General features: G+C 43.3%; 1 protein-coding gene and 1 pseudogene across 1 annotated transcript in view; one reads left to right on the top strand and one right to left on the bottom strand.

Annotated features, from left to right (window-relative positions):
* Positions 1 to 23,356, bottom strand: part of ntsr1 (neurotensin receptor 1) — a 39,519-nt gene extending 16,163 nt beyond the window's left edge. Inside the window, exons 1-2 of the mRNA XM_033041252.1 lie at positions 22,688 to 23,356; positions 5,739 to 5,940 (exon numbers count right to left, since the gene is read on the bottom strand). Coding sequence (XP_032897143.1) covers positions 5,739 to 5,940; positions 22,688 to 23,356 — 871 coding nt within the window. The remainder of the gene's footprint in view (positions 1 to 5,738; positions 5,941 to 22,687) is intronic.
* LOC116986119 lies at positions 7,877 to 8,807 on the top strand (annotated as a pseudogene).
* Positions 23,357 to 24,878: the final 1,522 nt, after the last annotated feature.

Raw genomic sequence — 24,878 nt, 5'->3', positions numbered from 1 at the left:
GCATACGTGGCTCCATGTTGTTCCAATGCTCCACTGCATGTTGCAATGTACCTTAATGTATCTTTTAAAAGATACATTAAGTGGAAAAAGATGGAAACATTGAAGAATGTGTAGTAACATGATCCTTAATCAGAAATCTACTATCAGAAACTGTAACATTTGATCCAAACGGAAAGATTGCATGGACAATCTAAACGAAATTCACAAATACCACCAGAGACTTCAGGAAGAATTCGATGAATAAGATTACTTTTATTCCTGAATATTGCATTATGTGCTTGTATTTCAAAGTCATGGCATACACTAGTGATCAGCACTCCTTTGTCATTTGCCTCTTTCATTAATGCAATGCAACAATCACTTACAGTCTGATAGATGAAAGGACTCAACATAGCGACTGTATATAAAACATCTTCAACTTTAATCTGCTTTATAATGAGATCAAGGGAGATTGTGAGAAAGCAAGTAATAGTATGACATAACTCCACTCTTCATCTGAATCGGGAATTCAAATAATTAGGGCAAATAGTATCAGTATTCTATAAAAGTATGAACATTGACAATACTTTTTCCCCAAACCACATGTATTCAAACAATCGAGAAAACAATCAAAGTGTTACATTCACCAACATGCTGCACCTTCCACCAATCTTTATCATGCTTTCTTTCTGTTATTGCTGCTGGTTGTGTTTTCTCTTCCAGGTAGCACCAAGTGAATTATAAAACCCAGCACTGTTAAGTCTAATTGATTAATTTGTCTACTGGTGGAAAGTGAATAGGGTTTGATGGGTTTAAGCCTAATTGCCACATCACAATAGTCCTTTGATAGCGTTTACAATTGATGATTAGAGATTATCATGAGAGAATGTTACTGGCCCGTAAACCACACTCAAGGGTTATTCCGTGTTACAGCAGAAGATTGTGAAGGAAAGAAAGAAGTTATCAGAAGAACCCTCTATGCCAGAACATCACTGGGTTGCAACATACAGTGAGTGGAAAATAACGTGAGGGCAGCACTGTGGCGCATCTGGTAGAGCTGCTGCCTCACAGGGCCAGAGACCAAAGTTCAATCCTGACCTTAGAAGCTGTCTGTGTGGAGTTTGCACATTCTCCCTGTGATGCTGGCATTTCTTCTCGGTCCTTCAATTTCATCCCCCATCCCAAACATTTATGAGTTTGTAAGTTCATCGATCTCTGCAAATTTCCCCTGGTGTGAACTGCTGAGCCAGCCATGGTCAGCGTGGATTTGATGGGCAGGCGGGCCTCTTTCCAAAATGTATCTTTTACCGGGTCGCCTGGGTGAGGGTGTCTGATGTTGAAAGACCCGAAACACCCAATGACCCCAGGTTACATCACTGATGATGTGTTCAGGAGCATCTATCGATGTATTTGTATCAATCACCCAATCAATCAAAATTAATCCTTTTGATCTACAGGATCAAAGGTCGGATGACACTAAGCTGGGGGGCAGTGTTAGCTGTGAGGCGGATGCTAGGAGACTGCAAGGTGACTTGGATAGGCTGGGTGAGTGGGCAAATGTTTGGCAGATGCAGTATAATGTGGATAAATTTGAGGTTATTCATTTTGGTGGCAAAAACAGGAAAGCAGACTATTATCTAAATGGTGGCCGACTAGGAAAAGGGGAGATGCAGCGAGACCTGGGTGTCATGGTACACCAGTCATTGAAAGTGGGCATGCAGGTGCAGCAGGCAGTGAAGAAAGCGAATGGTATGTTAGCTTTCATAGCAAAAGGATTTGAGTATAGGAGCAGGGAGGTTCTACTGCAGTTGTACAGGGTCTTGGTGAGACCACACCTGGAGTATTGCGTACAGTTTTGGTCTCCAAATCTGAGGAAGGACATTATTGCCATAGAGGGAGTGCAGAGAAGGTTCACCAGACTGATTCCTGGGATGTCAGGACTGTCTTATGAAGAAAGTCTGGATAGACTTGGTTTATACTCTCTAGAATTTAGGAGATTGAGAGGGGATCTTATAGAAACTTACAAAATTCTTAAGGGGTTGGACAGGCTAGATGCAGGAAGATTGCTCCCGATGTTGGGGAAGTCCAGGACACGGGGTCACAGCTTAAGGATAAGGGGGAAATCCTTTAAAACCGAGATGAGAAGAACTTTTTTCACACAGAGAGTGGTGAATCTCTGGAACTCCCTGCCACAGAGGGTAGTCGAGGCCAGTTCATTGGCTATATTTAAGAGGGAGTTAGATGTGGCCCTTGTGGCTAAGGGGATCAGAGGGTATGGAGAGAAGGCAGGTACGGGATACTGAGTTGGATGATCAGCCATGATCATATTGAATGGCGGTGCAGGCTCGAAGGGCCGAATGGCCTACTCCTGCACCTAATTTCTATGTTTCTATGTCTATGTTTCTAAGAGATAGAAATTCGAAGATTTCAGGAAGAATTCCATAAGATCAGTGCAGGATGACAATTCGGAGAACGCCCATGCCCACGGTATTGTTTTATACGGCTACATCTTATTCATGCTTCAATAACGGTAGGACTGTTCTAATTTTCCAAATCTTATACAACAAAACTACCTTGCCCATATTCCTTCATTTTGAAGATCGACACAATGCGCTGGAGTAACTCAACAGGTCAGGCAGCATCTTTGGAGAAAATGGAAGGGTTACGTTTTGGGTCAGGATCCTTCTTCGGACTGAAAGTAGGGGGTGGGTGGGAAGGTGAAGAGCTGAAGGCGAGCAGCTGAAGGAGCAGCTCTACGATTATCAGAGACAGGCATTTGGAACTGCTCGAGAGCAATGTCTCAAGGAAATATGTTTAGTCTGAAGAGGTGTCATCCATCCTTTTTAACCAGAGATGCTGCCTGACCTGCTGAGTTACTCCAGCACTTTGTGTCTATCTTTGATATAAACCAGCATCTGCAGTTCCTATCAACACATTCCTCCATTTTGAAATTGATAAACATGCAGAGAGATGCTGACTTCATCAGCCATATCTGAATCGTGTTGAGTCAATAGACCAAAGTCATCACAGTAACAGCCACTTCAGCCTGATCATCCATGCTGACCTTGATGCTGATCTATGCCTACATAACGTGCCTACAACAGGCTGACATTCCTCTACTTCTTTCCTATCCAAGTACTTGTTCAAATGCCTTTTTAAACATTGCAATCGTATCTGCCTCCGCCATTCCCTTGGCAGCGCATTTCAGATTTTCACCATCCACTAAGTGAAAACTCTACCCCTCTCACCTTAAACCTGCACTCTTCAGTTCTCGGCTCTCCTGCCCTGGGACAAAAATTCCAGCTACTGTATCTATCAGATCAAATAATTTTGTAAACCTCTGTAAGGTCACCCTTCATCTTCCTATATTCCTTGGAGAATAAACCCTGCTGATGAAATCTTTCCTTAGAACTACAACCTCCTCCCCTCCATTCCAGGCAACATCCTGGTGAATCACTTCTGCACTCTGTCTATTGCTGCTACACCCTGTAGTGTGGTGACCAGAACTGTACACAATAATTGCAGTCTCACCAATGTTCTGTCACTGCAACCTGACATCCCAAAGCTTATGCTCAATGACTTTTAGCCCATGAAAGCAACCATACCAAATTGCTTTTCTCTACCCTAGCCACCTGTGATGTCACTTTCAAGGCGCTATGGACCTGCTCACCAACACTCCTAAGACCTGTTCTATTTATTCTCTGTTCTAACTGACTGACTTGCTGAAGTGCATTATGCTTGTCTATGTTAAATTCCATCTGCCACTGCTCCATCCAACTTTCCAGTTAAGCTACATCTGCTGTATCCTTTGATATCCTTCTTCACTAATTACAATTCCACAAATATCTATGTTGTCAATTCGTACCACCTACATTCTCATCCAAGTCTTTTATACTATACAATACGATAGAACTTTATTTATCCCAGAAGGAAATTGATCTGCCAACAGTCATAAAAACACAAAAACACAAAATCCATGAAACATGAAATTGAAATAACGTGTGGAAAGGATTGGGGATATGCAAAGATTAGGGAGAGGGGGCAGAGGGGGGGGGGAGTCAGTCTCAGTCTCAGTCTCAGTCTACCCCATGACAGAAGGGGGAGGAGTTGTACAGTTTGATAGCCACAAGGAAGAAGGATCTCCTGTGGCGTTCCGTTCTGCATCTTGGTGGAACCAGTCTGTTCCTGAAGGTATTCCTCAGGTTGACCAGTGTGTCATGGAGGGGGTGAGCTGTATTGTCCAGGATGCTCTGGAGTTTGAGGAGCATCCTTCCCTCCAAGACCACCTCCCATGAATCCAACTCCGTCCCCAGGACAGATCCAGCCTTCTTGATGAGTTTGTTATATATCACAAACAACAAAGATCCCAGCATTGACCCTTGTGAGACACCACTGGTTATAGACTGCCAGTCAGAAAAACACCCATCCACCATGACCCTTAGCTTCCTATCACCAAGCCAATCTTAGAAAATAGGTGCAGGAGGAGGCCATTCGGCCATTCGAGCCAGCACCGCTTGCATCCAAGTTGCCAACATGTCTCAGATCTAAGATAGACACAAAGTGCAGGGGTAACTCAGCGGGTTAGGCAGCATCTCTGGAAAAAAAGGATGGGTAACATTTCACATCGGGATCCTTGTTCCACCTCGGACCTGTTATGCTTTAGCCTTCGGGTCCTCTACCATGCAGGAACGTGTCCAATTGATTGCTAACAAAGGAATCACCTATTCTGAACTGAATCTTTGACTTAAAAGTTTAACTCTGTTTCTCTTCCCACGATGCTGCCTGACCTGTGGTGTGTTTCCAGTAATTTCTATATTCTTAACGAACCTTGGATTGTTTTAATTTGTTATATTGAGTTTCAATAATCCATGGCTGATAAAGAAACATTTGGAATGTTAAACCTGAGGTTATGAATTAATTGAAAACAAAGCTAAAAGTCGAGGCCTGTAATGACAAGATCACAGCAAATAAACTATGCTACAGATGGGACATTAGCTCTCGTGACTAAACAGAAACTGATCACAATGTTTTGTAGTAGATTGAGGGTATAAGCAACAGGAGTAGTGGTTGTTGCCCTTCCCCAGCAGTGCTGGACAATGTAGTGCCGGGCATACTTCTTGGGCCATTGTGCACCGTGTGCTGAGGGAGGTCCCACTGAGCTCTCAGTGATGGGGCTCCAGGATTCTGATCCGTTGCCCCGACAGCGATGTCAATGGGGGAGAAACCCTTACTCTGTTATAGCGGACAATCGGCAATAACGGAGACCGTTCTTCCCCCCCCCCCCCACCTCCCCCACAACCAATATATTATAATGAGGGTTTACTCTATCGCCAAATACTAGTAATAGCAGTATTGGTAATCTCTATCCAAACTGTATTGTATCGGGATGTTTTAAATGTTGCTCACTACATTTGCAGAGTAAGTATTTCATGGTCATTTTGCTCTTGATGGTCAGGAAATTTCATCCGGTGTTCATTCAATCAGAATGTTACAATCTTGGCAGATAGAGTGTGGAAACCCACCCACACAGTGTGTCTGTGATTTAGTGGAACTTGTGATGTTTCTACTGACATTCCTCTGCAATTGCACAAATACATTGAATAACCTCTTGAGAAAACTGCTGGTGTCAATGGTTGAGCAGCTCACGGCTCAGGCTCCCTAGAGAAAGCGTACTGTTCACATACTGTCACAGGGCTATGATGGAATGAAGGCTTGCTTCAAAGGCACACAATAGTGACCAGTGAAGGGATTATACATACTGAGAACTTTGACTCCATGACGAAGGGATTGGATCCGGCTTGGCTCCACCACAATGCTCAGTGTGTTTTGCTGGCCCTCGACGATGCACACCCCGCTCTCTGGAGCCGCCTGCTTTAAGATTGCTATCAGCTGGTTGGCGATGATGGTGTTCAAGACTGAGATCATTACCATGGGGATGACAAAGGAGAGGAATGCGTTTACCTACAAAGTGAGATAAGTAGAAACAATTATAAAACAGAAGCATCAAAGATCCAACAACATGGAATACCATGCACTTTTTGAGGTTTCACCGGGATTGTTTCCAGTGTTGTCCTTTGACATCGCAGTGATAGTTGCAGGGATCGCAGAGGGGAACATCATTTGCTTTTGTGCACTTCGTTACCAACTGCCTACCTTTGGAAAGATGTCCACCCTCTCTACCTCAAATGGCCATGTTGTTCCCTACTTATATCAAGCTGTAGGAGGGAAGGATATAACTGAATTGATCTTTAATAATAATAATAATAAATTTTATTTATGGGCGCCTTTCAAGAGTCTCAAGGACACCTTACAAAAATTTAGCACGTAGAGGAAAAACATGTAAGGGGAATGAAATAAATAGTAGAGACATGACTAGTACACAAAGTAAAGACAGAATTCAATACAAAACACAATATGTGGCAATTAATGCACAGATGAAAAGGGAGGGGGACGTGGGGCTAAGGATAGGCAGAGGTGAAGAGATGGGTCTTGAAGCGGGACTGGAAGATGGTGAGGGACACGGAATTGCGGATCAGTTGGGGGAGGGAGTTCCAGAGCCTGGGAGCTGCCCTGGAGAAGGCTCTGTCCCCAAAACTGCGGAGGTTGGACTTGTGGATGGAGAGGAGACCGGCTGATGTGGATCTGAGGGACCGTGAGGGTTGGTAGGGGGAGAGGAGGTCAGTGAGATATGGGGGGGCCAGATGGTGGAGGGCTTTGTAGGTGACGATCAGGATTTTGTAGGTGATCCGGTGGGAGATAGGAAGCCAGTGAAGTTGTTTGATGACTGGAGTGATGTGATGCCAGGATTTGGTGTGGGTGATGAGTCGGGCGGCTGCGTTCTGGACCAGTTGGAGTCGGTTGATGTAGGTGGAGATGATGCCAAGGAGAAGTGAGTTGCAATAGTCCAGTCGGGAGGAGATGAAGGCATGGATGAGTCTTTCAGCAGCGGGCGGTGTGAGAGAGGGTCTGAGTTTGGCGATGTTGCGGAGATGAAAGAAGGAGGTTTTAATGACATGGCGGATGTGAGGCTCAAGGGAGAGGGTGGAATCAAAGATCACGCCAAGGTTGCGGGCCTGGGTCTTTAGGACCCAGGTTACCAACCCCTTGGGCTTCATCTTCCCATTTGGGGTTTTATATGCTCTTCTGGGTGCAGGTAGTTTCGTGGTAGCACTAACATACGACAAATGCCTGCAGTTTAATAAATTCCAGCCCCATTCTTTGAAGGCTCATTAATATCCACTGGGAACTGAAATGGCCTAACAATGATGAACAGTTGACTGAAAATAACTTTTATATCTTGATGTTGGGAAGGAAATTAACAGCTCGCGACTATCAAATAGCCATCAAATTTCCTTGCACTACCTTAGTTTTATATGAGAATTTTGCCCGAAACTTCTGAAACCCATAGCACTGTTGACAATAGCGCTATGTTTAAATCCCATAGCGCTGAGGCCGGTAACGCATATATTTAGATTCCCAAGTGCTAACCTGACCGCTTTGTTTAAAACTTTGCGTGCCAAACTGGCAGCGATGTTTGTATTACTTTGCGTGCCAAGTCTATAGTGCTGTGTGTATTACTTTGAGCGCCAAGTCTGTAGCTCTGTGTATTGCTTTACGTGCCAGTCTGCATCTGATAGTGCTTAGTTCCCAAAGAGAGGGGAGACTTGCTCAGATGCAGTCCCCTGCCATTGGTTATAGTTTGAATCTAGGAGCAGCACTCTTGGTCAGGACTTACCGGCGGTTATTTCAACGGCTGATTTCTTACCTGTATGAAGGCAAGCGCCAGGAGGCCATGTTAGTTTATGTATGAGAGGGGTTCACCGACGGGCTGAGTCATGATCAGCGCTGCGGACGGAGAGAGAGAGAGAGAGGGAGAGGTGTGCTGCTGTAAACCGGACCCCACCCATACCAAGACAAATATTGTTTTTGTTCTCCCTTGCCAATAAAACTGATTTGTATCTAAACAGATGAGTGAGCCTTATTCTGTTCTACTAGTCGGATCCTTGAACCTGTTCCCTTGTAACAATTGGCGTAGTCGGGAGGATCTGACGAATAGAATAGCAAATGTTTGGTAAAAAGAAATAGCAAACGAGATGGTGCTGGTGCAGGCCAAGCACCCCCGTAACAAGCTGCTGCCCTCAGTGCAGGGGAGCCCGCAGCAGGCTGTGCTGAAGGTGGGACCAAGAACCTCGAGTCTTGAAGCTCCTCTAATGCTTTTAACCGGTCATGAGGAAGAAGTTTATTGTTGTAAATTTCACTAGAATGGATTAACACTGGCATCTGCAGGATTTGTTTGACTCGTATTGTTTTGGAATGTATATGGCGACTGCGATAATTATGCTACATTGGAAGGTCACAGTGGAGCAGTGATGGAATTGCATTATAACACAGACGGCAGCATGCCTTTTCCAGCATCAACAGACAAAACTGTAGCAGTGTGGGACAGTGAAACAGGTGAAAGAATCAAGAGACTTAAAGGTCACACATCCTTTGTGAATTCATGTTATCCAGCCCGATGGGGACCACAGTTGGTCTGTACAGCAAGCGACGATGAAACAGTGAAGCTGTGTGACATTCGGAATAAGGCTGCAATCCATACGTTCAAAACATGTACCAACTACTGGGAGCAATGTTTAATGACACAAGCGATCAGATTATCTCTGGTGGTATTGATGACGGCATTAAGGCTTGTGACCTCCAACAAAAACAAGTTAATTTATACCATGCATGGTCATACAGACTCAGTGACTGGTTTGCCCCTGGATGGGGTAAAAGAGAACATCACCAAACTCACTGACCACATCCAGGAAGCCGTCGAGAAGATTTGAAGGGTCGGAGAACAGTACCACGACTACAATCCCTCGGGAGAATGGTGTAAAACAGTGGTGCACTGGGGACTGACCATTGGGACAATCTTTTTGGCCATAATATTACGACATTGTATGTACGGATTGGCATCATGACCGCGTGGACTTTATAGCCTGTGGGCCAGATGTAACGAGGTAGCGCCTGTGGGCCGGATGTGACGTGATAAAGCCTGCCGGCCCGATGTGATGGTAACCACACCGTTCAAAGGGTGGAATGTAAAACGAGAATTTTGCCCAAACAGTCCATAGTGCTGTGGCCGGTAGCGCTATATTTAGATTCCCACATGTTAAGCCGACACCGCTCTGTATAAACCATTGCGCGTCAAACCAGCAGCGCTTTGTGTATTGATTTGCGCGGCAAGTCTGTAGCGCTGTGTATTGCTTTAAGCGCCAGTCTGCGGCTGATAGCGCTTTGTCCCCAAAAGAGGGGGGGCTCGCTCAGATACAGTCACCTGCCATTGGTTATAGTTTGTATTTGGGAGCAGCACTATTGGCCAGGACTTACCGGCGGTTATTTCAACAGCTGCTTTCCTACCTGTATAAAGGCAGGCGCCAGGAAGCCATAAGTTTGTTTATGAACGAGAGGGATTCACCAACGGGCTGAGTCGCAATCAGCGCCGTGGACAGAGGCAGAGAGAGAGATAGAGGTGTGCTGCTGTAAACTGGACCCAGCGCATACCAAGACAAATATTGTTTTTGTTCTCCCTTGCCAATAAAACTGATTTGCAACTAAACAGATGAGTGAGCCTTTTTCTGTTCCACTAGTCAGATCCTTGAACCTGTTCCCTAGTAACACTTAGCCATGAAGATTCTATTAATACCGGAAACAGCATTTAATTATCCCAATGAATAGCAAAAGCATAGACAGGAACCAAGTACTGATTGTATCTAAGCTTTGCTCCTACTGCCGAGCTGATAATACACAATTACTTCCAATTTATTCTGTATTTCATCACTTGAATTAGTTAAATCTAAGGTTCAAGTTGGGAAAGAAACTCTTCAGCTGTTTCAGATATTGTTACTTTATAGATCATTCACCATGTGTTCTCTCTGAATGTTTAGAAATTTATGGGAATACTATTATTTGATAGATGTTAACTTGCTATGTTGAGAGAATTTGTGGCATAGTGAAAGTGGTGACTACATAAAATAGTTAGAAAGTTAAATGTTTCTTTCATTATTTAAAATGTAGATAACCATAGTATTTCAACCACAGCAGCTTTTTAAAAGTTTCTATACATTGATCTTATGTGATAATAATAGTCTTTAAAATAAGCTGATGGCGAGGACTAATTAAACCAATAGCAAGTAGTCCTCCTAAGCATCACTTCAGCAAAGTCCACTAAAAAATCAATGTTTAAAAGAATTGCAAGAAAATAGTTGAAGAAATTACTATTTAATGGAGAAGGTGACGGAATGTTTGTGGAATAAAATTTATTCTGCAACCTAAACTGAATTAACTGAAGAGCGGTGAACAGTAACTCTGTCAAATGCTAGCAGCTGAGAGTGATATCATAGTTGGCAATATTGATCGTGCAGTGCAGAAACAGTTTTCAGAGCAAATTAGGATTAAAAATGTAGGCGATAGATAGAAATGTTTCCCATTGCTGATATGATTTCCTCAGAAAAAAAACAATACTAAGAATGGTATAAGGACCATGATGAAGCATAATTTTGGATTCTTCTCTCATGGTCTTCACAATACATACATCATTTGGCTCCAGAAATGCATCTCATTTACTCTTACATCTGCATGAAACTGAAATATGCATTTATATGGTGCCTTCTCAGTCCATCTTAAAAGCACATAATGGCCTAATTTTGCACAACAAGCTCCTGCAAAAGGCAGTAAGAATTTGTGTGCACAATTAATGTTTTAGTGAATTTTTATTATTGTCCAAGACCCTGCTAGTAATTCCTGGCTTTACATCCACCCAAGAGAGCTAACTGGGCCCAAATGTAACATATTATCTTAATCATTTTCTCAGTTCTGCATTGGAATGCAAACGTTGATTTTTGAACTGAAGTCTGTGGAGTTGGACTTGAACCAAAACCATCGGGCTTAAAGCTTAGCACACTACCAACTGAGCTGCAGATGGCATTTTGGATAATTAATCCTTCCTTGATCATTTACTTCACATTCAAGAATCTCAGTGTAAATTTAACTCCTTTATCTTGCTGAGATTAACATAGTAGTTGACTTAAAATGCCTGAGCCTAGACTTCTGTCATCATTAGTACATATATTTAGGCTGCTAAGCTTCATTAGTACATTAAAATAGAGGCTTTAAAATGGCAATAAGATACTAAGGCAATTTTAATAGGCATGTCGAGAAGTCCTTCCTGGTAATAACCTGTTGAATATACTGCATATGAGCAGGATCATTTCCAAAAGCAAACAGAACTCTCCCTCAAGCACAATCCCAGGAGAGTCTGCTTGACTTTTTTTCTACATTTATCCTCAATAATCAGTGGATCTTCCGTCACTTTGGTTAAAATACCTCATATGAAGGGGTATGGAATGATGGGGTGTAGCATGAATCAGACTTGGACAAGGTAGTGTTCTGGCGCTTAAATCTCGTCTAGGAACCAGAGGGATTTGAATAAATACTCCAGTTCAAATCCCAGTCATGGAATTTAAATTCAGATGATAAAATATATATATTTTCTTAAACTAGATTTAATGAAGATGGCCACATAACTCAGATTGTCATAAAAACCCATCTGGTTCACTATTGTCTTTCAGAGGAGGGAATGTGGTATCCTTTCAAGGTTTGGTCCATACGTGAGTCCAGAACCCAACCATTTGCTTAACTCTTAAAATTGCCATGCAGACCACCTCGTTCAGGGGTAATATGAGATAGGCAATAAAAGTCAACCTGTCTAATGACACCCACATTCTGAAAAATGAATATGTGACAAGAAAGGCCTATATCAGTAGAATTGTGTGTATCTGCAGAGCGATATTGGTTGCTCTCAATAATCTATTACAGACATGTACAACTAAACTATATTCCAGTGAATGTCTCCTTTGCTCTGGGATCCTTCCAGGTTGGAATAAGTGCTACTTCTCATAACAACAGCATTCACATTGGTTTTGAGTAGTCATTGACAGGAATGTCCTGTGAGATTTAGTGCACTTGTTTGCTTCTCCAAAGTTCAGAGTCACATAAATTAAACCCACCAGGACATATAATGATCAACTTGCTGCTACTGTTGGTGGACAAGATCATCGCGCAATGAATGTGCAGATGATTAGTGATTACGGTGACAAAATCATGACCTTTTCTTCCTGGGACTCAGCGGTTGTCATGTTGGTGTCATTATTCACTGGACAAGTCTTAAATTACATTTCCACTTATACCTTCCACAGTTCAAAGCATCAAAGAATGGCAGTTGTAATAGAGTTTGCCCACATCCTTCATGTTGGTATTTTAACAAGGGAAGAAATATAGCAGAATTATGACATTTTATAATGAAGCCTGGAATAGTGAGTTGGTTGCTAGGAGACACATAATGTATATCATGGGCTGGCGTTTTGAAAAAACAGTAAAGAAAACGGACACTGATGGATGAGAATAAGAGTGGTAAGGATCAGGAAGTTACATGTGTCATCCTAATTGCCAGTTGGTATAAGCTTGGCAGGCTGTGGAAATTGAAAATTGTCATTGAAAATAGTCTAACAGTAGAATAGAAGCTCTACCCTCCAGAAACTGAAGCAGTAGAGCACCAACTACTTAGCCTCAACTTGTGCAAATGATGATAGGATTGAGAATAATTAGTCTTGTAGTTATAGAGTCATATTACACGGAAACATGCTCTTAGGTCCAGTTTACACATGTTGACCAAGATGCCACATCTACACTAGTCCCCTTTGGTCCATATCCCTCTAAACCTTTACTGTCCATGTACCTGTCCAAACAATTATGTTCAAACAACAGATATTCATGCAGCAGTTTTTTGTTTTTTTTTGCTCAAGGTTCCAGCAGTTTCTTGTGTCTCCATTAAAGAAGTCACCCTGGAGACACGAGGAACTGCAGATGCTGAAACACAAGGTGCTGGAGTAACTCAACAGACCAGGCAGAATCTCTAGAGGTCAGCCTGATTGTGGGGTGGGAGATTGCAACCTTCATGTGGTCCGCCCTGTTTTGACTAATGCAATCAACCTGGCGTGCACAATCAAATATGATCAAATAGAACAAGTTGTCCTTCAACTTTAGGCTGTGCACGCCATACACAAGAAGAAGAAGCCTGATTGTAGTGGGGGTGGAGGGGCTGTAAAAGTCGGTGTGGGATAAAGCCTGACAAATGATAGGTGGAAGGTAGACAAAAATGCTGGAGAAACTCAGCGGGTGTGGCAGCATCTGTGGAGCGAAGGAAATAGGCAACGTTTCGGGCCGAAACCCTGATAGGTGGATATAGCTGAGGGGCATTTTGATTGGCAGATAGGTGGACAAAAGCAAGAGATGAAAAGGTGACAAAAGGGGGTGATGAAATGGACAAAAGCAGACAGAAAGGAGACGTGGAGACAAAAGAGTGTCAGATAAGCAGAGGGGTGAAAGAGGAATGCAATTTAAAACCAAATGGAGGGGTATAGGTGAAAGTAGATAGGGAGGAGGGGAAGGGAAGGAAAAAGAAAGGGGAGCAGGATAGTGAAAGAAATTGATGAAAGAGCGGGGTGGGGTGATCAGGAAAGAGAGGGGTTCGAATAAAGGGGGTGTCACCTAAAGATGGAGAATTCATTGTTGTTTAAGAAGTCATTCTGCTGTTAAAATGAAGCGAGGGGTTGATGCAGAGCTTGATATAGGTCAATGTATAATTGTACACACATCTACAGACAAGATTTGGCCATTATGTTCCCTCCAATGTGGAGTTTGGGAGCAAGGCGCCTTGCTCTCGTTATGAATCACCTCCATCCATGTCTTGGGTATGCCGAAGGCTGAGCTCGAGAGTGTTTGGAAAGTAGAGGTGCAAGGATTATGGTGAACAGGCAGGAAAGTGGAGTTGAGCCACTGAACCTGCATGCAGTTTGTTACACTCATCGCCTTACTGGCATGAGCAGCTTCAATCAATCAATCAATCAATCAATCAATCAATCAATCAATCAATCAATCAATCAATCAACCAACCTTTATTGTCATCTTGCAAGCAACAGTGTACAGTGCAAAATGAAAAGACGTTTCCCAGGGAATACCGGAGCATCGCACATGAAATTTAAAACATTTCACACATAATAACACTAAAAACAATCCAGTCCCTGATGGAACAGTATAAATAGTTAAAAGCAGGTAAAACAACAACGTTAAAATACAGTAAAACCAATCATAAAAATGTCCGGGGCAGCTGATTTGAGTGGCCAGTGCCAGTTATTAAAGTGGCCAGTGCCAGTTATTAAAGTGTCCGTGCCAAGCCGCAGAATCAGGTGACTGTGAGTACAGAGTGACTGTTTAGCAGCCTCACAGCCTGTGGCAGGAAGCTGTTTAGCAGTCTTGTAGTCCGGGCTTTGATGCTGCGATATCTCTTGCCTGATGGCAGGAGATCCAGGTGTATGTGGAGGGGGTGCAGTTTGTCCTTAGCAATTCTCTGAGCTTTTTTCAGACAGCGGCTCTGGAACAGTTCTTGTACCGAGGGTAGGGAGACGCCAATGATCCTCTCTGCTCCCTTCACTACCATCTGCAGAGCCTTCCTGTCCGAGCAGTTGCAGGTGGAGTACCACGTATTTATGCAGTACGTGAATACAGACTCCACCGTACCCCTGTAGAAAGTCCTGAGGATGTTGGTGGGGAGTGAGGCCTGTTTTAGTTTCCTCAGGAAGTGCCTCTGATGGGCCCGTTTAACAGTCCCAGTGGTGTTCCTGGACCAGGTGAGGCTGTCTGTAATTTGCACACCGAGGAACTTTATGCTCTCCACTCTCTCCACTTCCTCTCAATGCTGGGAAGGGGAACCTCACACTCAGTAACACAGAAAGCAAAGTCTTGAAAAATGGTGTCAAACCCCTTACAGACCTTGAATCTATCAAGAAAATTCACTCTCTTGTTGCGCAGTGCATCGAATTCCATCTTTTAATTGACCCTTCAGATTATGTATTTGAGATCGTATTGAGCAAGCCCTGAAATCTCAATGGTTTTGCTGAGATCACATGTGCACATAGTTTTGCTCTGCCTTACCTGAGGAACAATGTAGGTGCCCTGCCAGGAGTGCAGCAAATATCACATTGGCTCGAAGGGCCGACTGGCCTACTCCTGCACCTATTGTCTTTGTCAACTTACGAGGTTCTTACCGGATTCATTCATTAAAGGGAGCACATACACTCGAGTTTAAAAACGGAATGAATTCTTATCAAAATATATAATCGTCCCTTGAATGTGAGCACCACTGGTGGTCAGCATTACTTGGCCATCCCTCACTGATCCCGAATCACGTATTGTTTTTCCGTTGACTGGTTAGTACGCAACAAAAGCTTTTCACGGTACCTCGGTTTATGTTACAATAAACTAAACTCAAACTCAATTTTCGCTATCTTGGTATACTGTTTTCTTGAACTGCTGCAGTCTGTAGGATGGAAATACTATACAAATGGATTATGAAGCATGGTTTGTAATATGTATAATTTATAAGACTAGAATTAATGCGCATTTTGAATTCTAATCTAGAAATGATGAATCAAATATACCTCCTCCTCCTCCCTTTGTCCTTCTTTCTTTCCCCACCCCCTATCAGTCTGAAGAAGGGTTTCGGCCCGAAACGTCGCCTATTTCCTTCGCTCCATAGATGCTGCTGCACCCGCTGAGTTCCTCCAGCAATTTTGTGTACAATCAAATATATTACATTTGTTGTCAAATAAACGAAAAATAAAGTTTAGAATGCAAAATAAAACATAATAAAGGAATTACTGTCCTAGCAAATCAATTTCATGCACTTTGTATGTTAAAAACATGCAAAAATTCATTGCATTTAATCAATGGTTTAATATTGTGAATATTTAATATTAGTACCGGTTTAATGCACTGATGACATTCTAATTTAGTCTTTCCATCTATTTACAGCGTTTCTGTGATACATTATGCAGAGAAAGGTTTTTAAAGACCAGAGTTCTGAACACATTTTCTGTAAATTCCAGTCAACCAATTGCTTTTGAGAGTCCACAAAATTAAAACATTTTATACATGAAGAGTAAGAAACAACATTGAAAATAATATGCAGACACAAGGAACTGCAGATGTTAGAATCTTGTACAAGAACAAAGTGCAAGGGTAACTAGGGTGGCAATAATGGTGCAGATGTAGAGTTGCTGCCTCACAGCCAGAGACACATGGGTTCTAATCTGTGTGCTGTCTGCAGGGAGTTTGTACGTTCTTCCTGTGCTTGTGTGGGTTTACTCCGGGCGCTCCGATTACCTCCAGCACTCCAAAGACATCCAGGTTCGGCTTTGGTAAAATTGTAAATTGTCCTTAGCACATAGGACAGTGGTAGTGTATGGGGATCTCCGATCGTTGCAGACTTGGTGGGCTCAAGGGCCTGTTTCCTTGCTGTATCGCCAAACTAAGCTTAACTAAAACTCAACAGTTCAGGCAATATCTGTGGAGGGAATGGACAGACGACGTTTTGGTCTGGACCCTTCTTCAGACTGGTTGTAGTAGTGGGGAGAAAGCTGAAAAAGAAGTTGGGGCGGGACAAAGCCTAGCAAGTGACACAGGTGAAGGCGGTTTGATTAGCAGATAGGTGGACAAAAGCTAGAGATGAAAAAGATAGGTGGATAAAAGCTAAAGATGACAAAGAGACAAAAGGGTGTCAGGTACGGAGAGAATAGGAATGAAATGGAAAGCCAGAGGGAGGGATATAAGTAGAAATGGACAGGGGCAGGAAGAAAAGGGCGAAGCAGTGGGAGAAATAGGTAAATAGCAAAAAATCTTCTCCCTGTACCTCGGTACATGTGACAATTAACTAAACTAAACTAAACCAGGTGTGCACCAGGGTAGGGGTGGGGAACAGGAAAGAGAGATGGTGAAGGGGGTGTTACTGAAAGACCACCAGGGGCGCCATTCGATGGCAGCTCCGCCGGCAGTCTGTTCATTTTTTCATCTTTTTAAATTTTTTTAGTGTTTGGTAAAAGTTTGTTATAATGTTCTCCAGTTTGTCTTATGTGGGGGAGGGGGGGAGGATCGGGGGAAACTTTTTTTCAGGCTCTTACCTTGCCGGAGACGCGATTGATTTTCGCATCGCATTCTCCGGGCGCTCTGCGGCCTACCATCGATGGAGCTAGAGGCCTCCTCGGACTGACTTTAAGCCCCACCACGGGGCACGGACTTAACATCGGAGCTGATCCCTTGCCTGGGATCGCTCCCACCACGGCCTGCGGACTTACCATCAAGAGCTCGCAGTCTCGGGAGAGGCCGAGTCGGAAGCTCCAATGATGCAGAAGGTTCAACCAGCCCCGACGAGAGGTTCAATCGTCCAGAGCGGGAGAGCTGACATCCCCCCGATGCAGTAGCTGATCGCCTCGATGTGGAAGGCCAAGATGCCGCCGACTATGGGTGTCAAGATTGTCCTGTCAATGGAGGGCTCAAGGCCCTCGACTGCGGGAGAACAAAGGGAAGGGACTTGAACTTTCTTTCGCCTTCCATCACAGTGAGGAATGTGTAGGAGTCACTGTGGTGGATGTTCATGTTAAAATGTGTTTTGGGTGATCTGTTGCTTTTTATTTGTATGACTGACTTGGCAAATGAAATTCCTCGTATGTTACAAAACATACTTGGCAAATAAAGTATTACTGTATTCTGATTCTGATTCTTATAATTGAAGAAATCAATATTCATACCCAAGCAGAATATGAGGTGCTGTTCCTCCAGTTTGTATGTGGCCTATCTCTGGCACTTGCTTGTTCATTCCTTCCACAGATGCTGCCTGACTTGTTGGGTTATTCCAGCACCTTGTGTTTTGCTTAACAATGAAATCATCTGCTCCATAGTAGATGACTGCATATTTACTCAGTTACTGTGCCTAACAAATAAATTAAAATGTAGACTTCCTGAGGGCAGAGAACAGCTCTGTGAATTAATGATTTTCCTGTACAATAATTAATGAGATATACCCAGATATAGTTGAGTAATGTTATCATAGAAACGCACATGTTCGGACAACTTTCTATTATTTTAACAGCTTTATTATTCTACTTGTTTTATATAATTTAATGATTCCATTCGAATGTTTGAGACAGGAATGAATTAAAGATTTATAACATTGCTCATGATTTATCAGATTGGCGCATGTATTCTGTACCTTGTGCTGAAGCACAGTGAGGCAATACTTTGACAGAACATTCAAAGCACTGCTCAGTTTTGATCTTTTATCAAACACACTTCTTGAAAATATTTTGGATTTATGTCCCAAAAGTAAAACTAAGATGAAATACATCGTTTGTGTGATTGACATCTCTGACAATTCAGTTCACTGCCAATACAACATTAAATTCATTTATTTTATTGTATTAATTTTATGTAATGAGTTTCTGAATGTGTCTTTACAAATGTTCTGAAGCCAAATGATTATCAATTGGATAGTGATTAAAAATGAAATGCCTTCAACAAGTGAGGAAGGCTACAAAGAGAACTTGATAAAGGGATATTTCCAAAATGAACACATTTGATATTCTTTGTTTTGTTAATGGATACCTGATCCTTGAACTATCTAGGTTTAGGTTTACATTTATTATTGTCATATGTACCGAGGTACAGTGAACGGCTTTGTTTTGCATGCTATCCAACAAATCAAATAATACGAAGATATTATCAAATAAACTGATTTTCTGTATGGAGTTAGTTTCCCATCCCAAGTGTTATCACAGACAAGATACCCTGAAAAATGCAACTATTTTTTGTTTGTCATTAAAGATTATACTACCTCAATGTGCTTTAATTTCAACAAGATTCTTCCACCATGTGATGAATAAAGAACATTTTCATCAAATCCTTCCGTTTCCAGGTGTCTCTTTAACTTATGTGTGTGCAATAGTTATAAATAAAACTGCTCTCAAAAGCAATGCCAGTGTTTTTCAGTTTACCATCATGGAATAAAAAGCAAAAAACTGGTTTCAGCACCGGAACTCTGGAATCAACCACAGTCATGACCTCACAAGAGGCCTCCAGCTGTTATCAGGCAACTGAATCATCCTACCACAACCAGAGAGCAGTCCTGAACTACTATCAACCTGTTTGGTGGCCCTCAGACTATCCTTGATCGGACTTTGCTGGTTTTACCTTGCACTAAACATTATTCCCTTATCATGTATCTATACACTGTAAATGGCTCGATTGTAATCTTGTATACTCTTTCAGCTGAATGGATAGTATACAATAAAAGCTTAGCATTGTACCTTGGTACACGTGACAATAAACTGAACTGAACTGAGGGATGAAACAACAAATCTATCAAGCTTGCCCATGTTTTAAGCTTGTACATCTCTCCCATGATCATATAATCACCTAGGAGAAATAAGTGAAGAACAATTTAGGAAATAAATCCTTTAAAACTCTTGAAAACAATCAACAAATACTCTGGTAACCCTTCATTCCTTATAACATCAGTGGATCTCCTATATACAACTAGCAAATAAAAATGCCTGTCTCTCTCAAAAAAAGTGTCTACCTCTCTTTTGAAACATTGCACAAAACTACACTCATGTAAATGTTCCAGATGCTGATGAATCTAAAAGTGTGCTTTCTCACATCTAACCTGACTACATTTATATCCCGTTTTTTAACATATGCCTCACATAAAATGCCTAATGCTTCACTGGCCCTTTATTATTATGAGGCAAAGATCTTTCCAATAACAAAAAAAGCTTTCTGATGGATTTAAAACGGTGACCATCGAGATAAATCATAAAAGAGGAATAATTGGTTAATGAGTGTTGGGAGCAGGGACAAATCATGTTCTTTGATCTCACTCTCCAATGCATTAAAGTCATCAGTGAAGAAAGCGAATGGCATGTTGGCCTTTATAACAAGAGGAATCGAATATAGGAGCAAAGACATCCTTCTGCAGTTGTACGGAGCCCTAGTGAGACCACACCTGGAGTATTGTGTGCAGTTTTGGTCCCCTAATTTGAGGAAGGACATTCTTGCTATTGAGGGAGTGCAGCGTAGGTTTACAAGGTTAATTCCCGGGATGGCGGGACTGTCATATGCTGAGAGAATGGAGCAGCTGGGTTTGTACACTCTAGAGTTTAGAAGGATGAGAGGAGATCTCATTGAAACATATAAGATTGTTAAGAGTTTGGACACGCTAGAGACAGGAAACGTGTTCCCGATGTTGGGGGAGTCCAGAACCAGGGGCCGCAGTTTAAGAATATGGAGTAATCCATTTAGAACGGAGACAAGGAAACACTTTTACTCACAGAGAGTGGTGAGTCTGTGGAATTCTCTGCCACAGAGGGCGGTGGAGGCAGGTTCTCTGGATGCTTTTAAGAGAGAGCTAGATAGGGCTCTTAAAAATAGCGGAGTCAGGGGATATGGGTAGAAGGCATGAACGGGGTACTGATTGGGGATGATCAGCCATGATCACATTGAATGTCGGTGTTGGCTCGAAGGGCCGAATGACCTACTCCTGCACCTATTGTCTATTGTTGTCTATTAAGCAATTACATCATTATTTCCTTCCCAAATTATAATACATAATTTGAGTTTTTAGTTCTCTGGAATGTAAAACCTATAGAAGATTTCATGTAGTGCTTTAATATTGACATGCAAAATGTACTACAAAAGGTCACATTATATAAATAGTACAGGAGAAATGAAACTTTCTAATTGATCAGGGAACTAAAAAAAGGAGAGAATACAAAATATGAGGGAAAATTGACTATACCAAGGTACTACGAAATATCTTGAAAATTTTCAACCAAATGGCTAAAGTATTAACCCTTCTTGTTCATTTTCTTACAGAAACTACACGAGTTGAGGAAGATTTTGATTTATTTCCTTTCTAAGTAGATGTTCTGTAAGAAGGACTGCCCGTCCTTCACAGAACCCTCCAATATTTCATTTCACCTTATGTTTACACAACAAAGATCAAAGAGGTACAGTCCATGGAAGTACAATGGAGGCAGACTCTTCAGTTGTTCATGCAACCTTCCACAGACACCTAATCTTCAAAGTGACTTGTTAAAGAAATACTGAAAAACTTGCAAGTTCTATTACTTAATCTTTCAATTTCAAGAGAGGAACAAACAAACTTAAACAATTATTACAGAACAGCATTATTTTTATGAATACATCTTGATTGTTTTTTTTTTTGAGAAAATGAACGGACCTGTATTCTGGTGCATATTTCACACAGCTACATGATCACCGTACCATGAAAATACTATTATTTACTGCAGCGACTGAAACAGCTTTAGATTCAGCTAAAGCAAGTCAAGCAAGTCAGTGATTAATCTTAAACCTGAACATATTCTAAATCTATTGTTTTTATTGAAGTTGCCCACCTTAAATAATGTAAATGTCCACCTTGTTTTCATGTTGCTTCATGAAGGGAGACATTGGCCAGTTCCATTTTTATCACAGAAGTAATGAATTACTTTCAGCAGGCAGGCAACATTAACAATATGAATTAGAATGCTATATAATGTAAAACATAACATGAAAACAAGGTGGACATTTACATTATTTAATTTGGACAACCTCAAAAAGGAATTGATTTGGAATATGTTCAGGGTTAAGGTTATGTTCGGGACTTCTCACGTTGCTCTGCTCAGATTTATTTTATTGAAAGCCGGCTCTTGGTTTGCGCACATTGCGCTCGGAATGTCATTAATATCCCTAGGGTGCCAAAAAAGGTCATCATTCTGTTTTATTTCCAGAAGGACGACGTTCCCATTAGCTGATGGGTTTCAGAATCAGATCGCGTGATTTATAACGTTAGCGGAAGGGCAACGGGAAGGATGCGAGAACATCCTTTGTTGTTGAGTGTAATTCTGAAGCTAGACAACAAATACTGGAGTAACAAACTCCGCGGGACAGGCAGCATCTCTCGAGAGAAGGAATGGGTCGAGACCCTTCTTCTGACCTGGAACTCACTGCCTGTGGGTGTGATGGAAATCGAGGCAATCTGGGATCCCAGAAGACAATACAATTGAATGGAAGGATTGTTCCACCAGGAGCTGGCGTGGACCACATGGGCCGAGTGGCCTCATCCTGCGCCTTCACAATTCTGATATTCTATGGCTCTCGCTTTACGCCTTCATTCATCGGGGACTCGCATTCCCAGCTCCTACTCCCTATCGGCAACTCATCCAGCCCCAACACAAGCGGCCACATACGCTGAATTGTGTCCCCGAGTTCAAAGTCGCTGAAAGCCACATGGAAAGGGAAGCAGTGGGAAACTTACTCCAGTACCTTGTTGGTATTGAATAGGTTAGATATAACATCATGTACGGCACAAGCACTACGGGCCGAATGGCCTGTTCCTGTGCTGGACAGTTCTGTCCAGGGCGGTACAGTGGCGCGGCGGTAGACCTGCTGCCTTACAGCACCAGAGACTCAGGTTCGATCCTGACTACTGGTGCTGTCTGTATGGAGTTTGTACGTTCTCCCTGTGACCGCGTGCGGTTTCTCCGGGAGCTCCGGTCTCCTCCCACACACCAAAAACTTACAATCTGTCAGTTAATTGGCTTCGGTAAAATTGCAAATAGTCCCGAGTATATAGGACAGTGCTAGTGTACAGGGATCGCTGGGCGATTGTTGGCTCGGTGGGCCGAAGGGCCAGTTTCCGCGCTGTATCTCTAAAGTCTAAAGTAAAGTGTTCTCCGCTCTATGATGTGCAAAGCAGAAGGCGCTGGCTACTTGCCTGGATGACGGTTTTGACAGTCACTTCGTCCACGATAGTGGTGCAGATCAATTCATCCGGATCCGGGACGGGATTGGCGTATTTCTCTCCCATAGTAAAGAGCATAGGGGTGGCGAGCAGGAAGGACAACAGCCAGATGAGGGAGATCAGCTTCTTGGTGCGGCTGCTGGACATGAGGGTCTTGGCTTTGAACGGGTGACAGATGGCCATATAGCGCTCGGCGCTCAGGCTGCTGATGTTGAGAGCCGTGGCGTATGTGCAGGCGTCGCGGAGAAAGTAATAACCCCGGCACACGGCGTCGCCGAAGGCCCAGGGGTGGTGGACCCAGATAAAGTTGTAGAGCTCGATTGGCATGCAGAGCAACAGGATGAGGAGGTCGGACAGAGCCAGGTTGGCCAGGTGGTAGTTCACGGTGCCCTGCAAGTGCTGCAGAGTATTCTTCTTCTTCATCAGAGTATACATGGTGATAAAGTTCCCGAGCGAGCCCAGCACGAAGAGGCCGATGTAAATCAGCGTGACCACCACTTTGGAATAGACATCCGTGTCCACGTCCAGGTCGTTTTCTGCCGCTTCTCGCAGCGCGATGCTCTCGTTGCCGGCGGGGTCTGGCCCCGGCCGCCCACTGAAAGCATCGCGCCCGTCCAGGCTGGAGTTCAATGCAAGGCTCATTCCTGCGCAGGGAATGAATGACCCGGTTCACTTCTCCGATGGGAAAGCCCTCGACCAAGCCGACGGCTCGGCGCGTTGCTAGCGGAGGGGGCGCAACAGCCGACGGCACAGGAACGGACGGGTGGGCTTTTATTGCCGAGTTACACCACTCCCCCTCAACAAGTCCCGGAGCTGGGGGAGGGACGAGCAACGCGGGCAGCACCTGACCGGCAATAGACAACAAAATGCTGGAGTAACTCAGCGGGACAGGCAGCATCTCTGGAGAGAAGGAATGGGCGACGGTTCGGGTCGAGACCCTACTTCAGGCTGATCACCGGTCCGGCAATGGGCTCATCGGGAACATGCTGGGCTTTCTTTTTAGTTTCTTTTGGAATACTCAATGTAAACTGCGGCTCGTTACTTCTGTATGAATGAAAGGCTTGTTGCACTTTAACAACTGCATCATAAAAAAACAAAAATACAAGTCACTCAGTACAAGTACAATGTTAATTCCCAGGATGGCGGGACTGTCATATGCTGAGAGAATGGAGCGGCTGGGCTTGTACACTCTGGAGTTTAGAAGGATGAGAGGAGATCTCATTGAAACATATAAGATTGTTAAGGGCTTGTACACGCTAGAGGCAGGAAACATGTTCCCGATGTTGGGGAGGGGCCACAGTTTAAGAATAAGGAGTAAGCCATTTAGAGAACAGAGACGAGGAAACACTTTTTCTCACAGAGAGTGGTGAGTCTGTGGAATTCTCTGCCTCAGAAAATTCCACAGACTCACCACTCTCTGTGAGAAAAAGTGGTCAGTGGTGGAGGCAGGTTCGCTGGATGCTTTCAAGAGAGAGCTAGATAAGGCTCTTAAAAATAGCAGTCAGGGGATATGGGGAGAAGGCAGGAACGGGGTACTGATTGGGGATGATCAGCCATGATCACATTGAATGGCGGTGCTGGATCGAAGGGCCGAATGGACTACTTCTACACCTATTGGCTATTGTCTATTGATAATAGAGAATGGCTGGCAGTCCATCGATGACCTGGTCTTTATGCTGCATGTTGTACCGTGGAGAAACTGAGCTTCAAAGCGTGGGGATATGGACCACTTGGGTTCTTCATTTGATAGTGGTTCAGCTGGGACAGCGATTCCATGGCATCGTGGAGAAAGACAACGAGAGAATGGTCTCTCGACAGAACTAGGAAAAGTTCGATTTTTTCAATCTTAACCGCGCTGAATCCCCTAAATATTTCAACCTAGGGCTATGTTTTAAAAAGATGGCGCAGCGGTAGAGTTGCTGCCTTACAGCGCCGGATACTGTGGTTCGATACTGACTACAGGTGCTGTCTGTACGGAGTTTGCACGTTTCCCCTGTAACCGCGTGGGTGTTCTCCGGGTGTTCCGGTTTCCTCCCACACTCCAAATACCAAATTGCTTAATTGGCTTCGATTTAAAAAAATGTAAAATTGTCCCGTGTGTGATAGGGTAGTGATAGTGTACGGGGATCAGTAGTCGGCGCGGACTCGGTGGGTCCAAAGGCCT

This window comes from Amblyraja radiata, chromosome 23, assembly GCF_010909765.2.
Source record: "Amblyraja radiata isolate CabotCenter1 chromosome 23, sAmbRad1.1.pri, whole genome shotgun sequence".
NCBI lineage: Eukaryota > Metazoa > Chordata > Chondrichthyes > Rajiformes > Rajidae > Amblyraja > Amblyraja radiata.
This window is presented reverse-complemented; position numbering and strand designations above follow the sequence as displayed.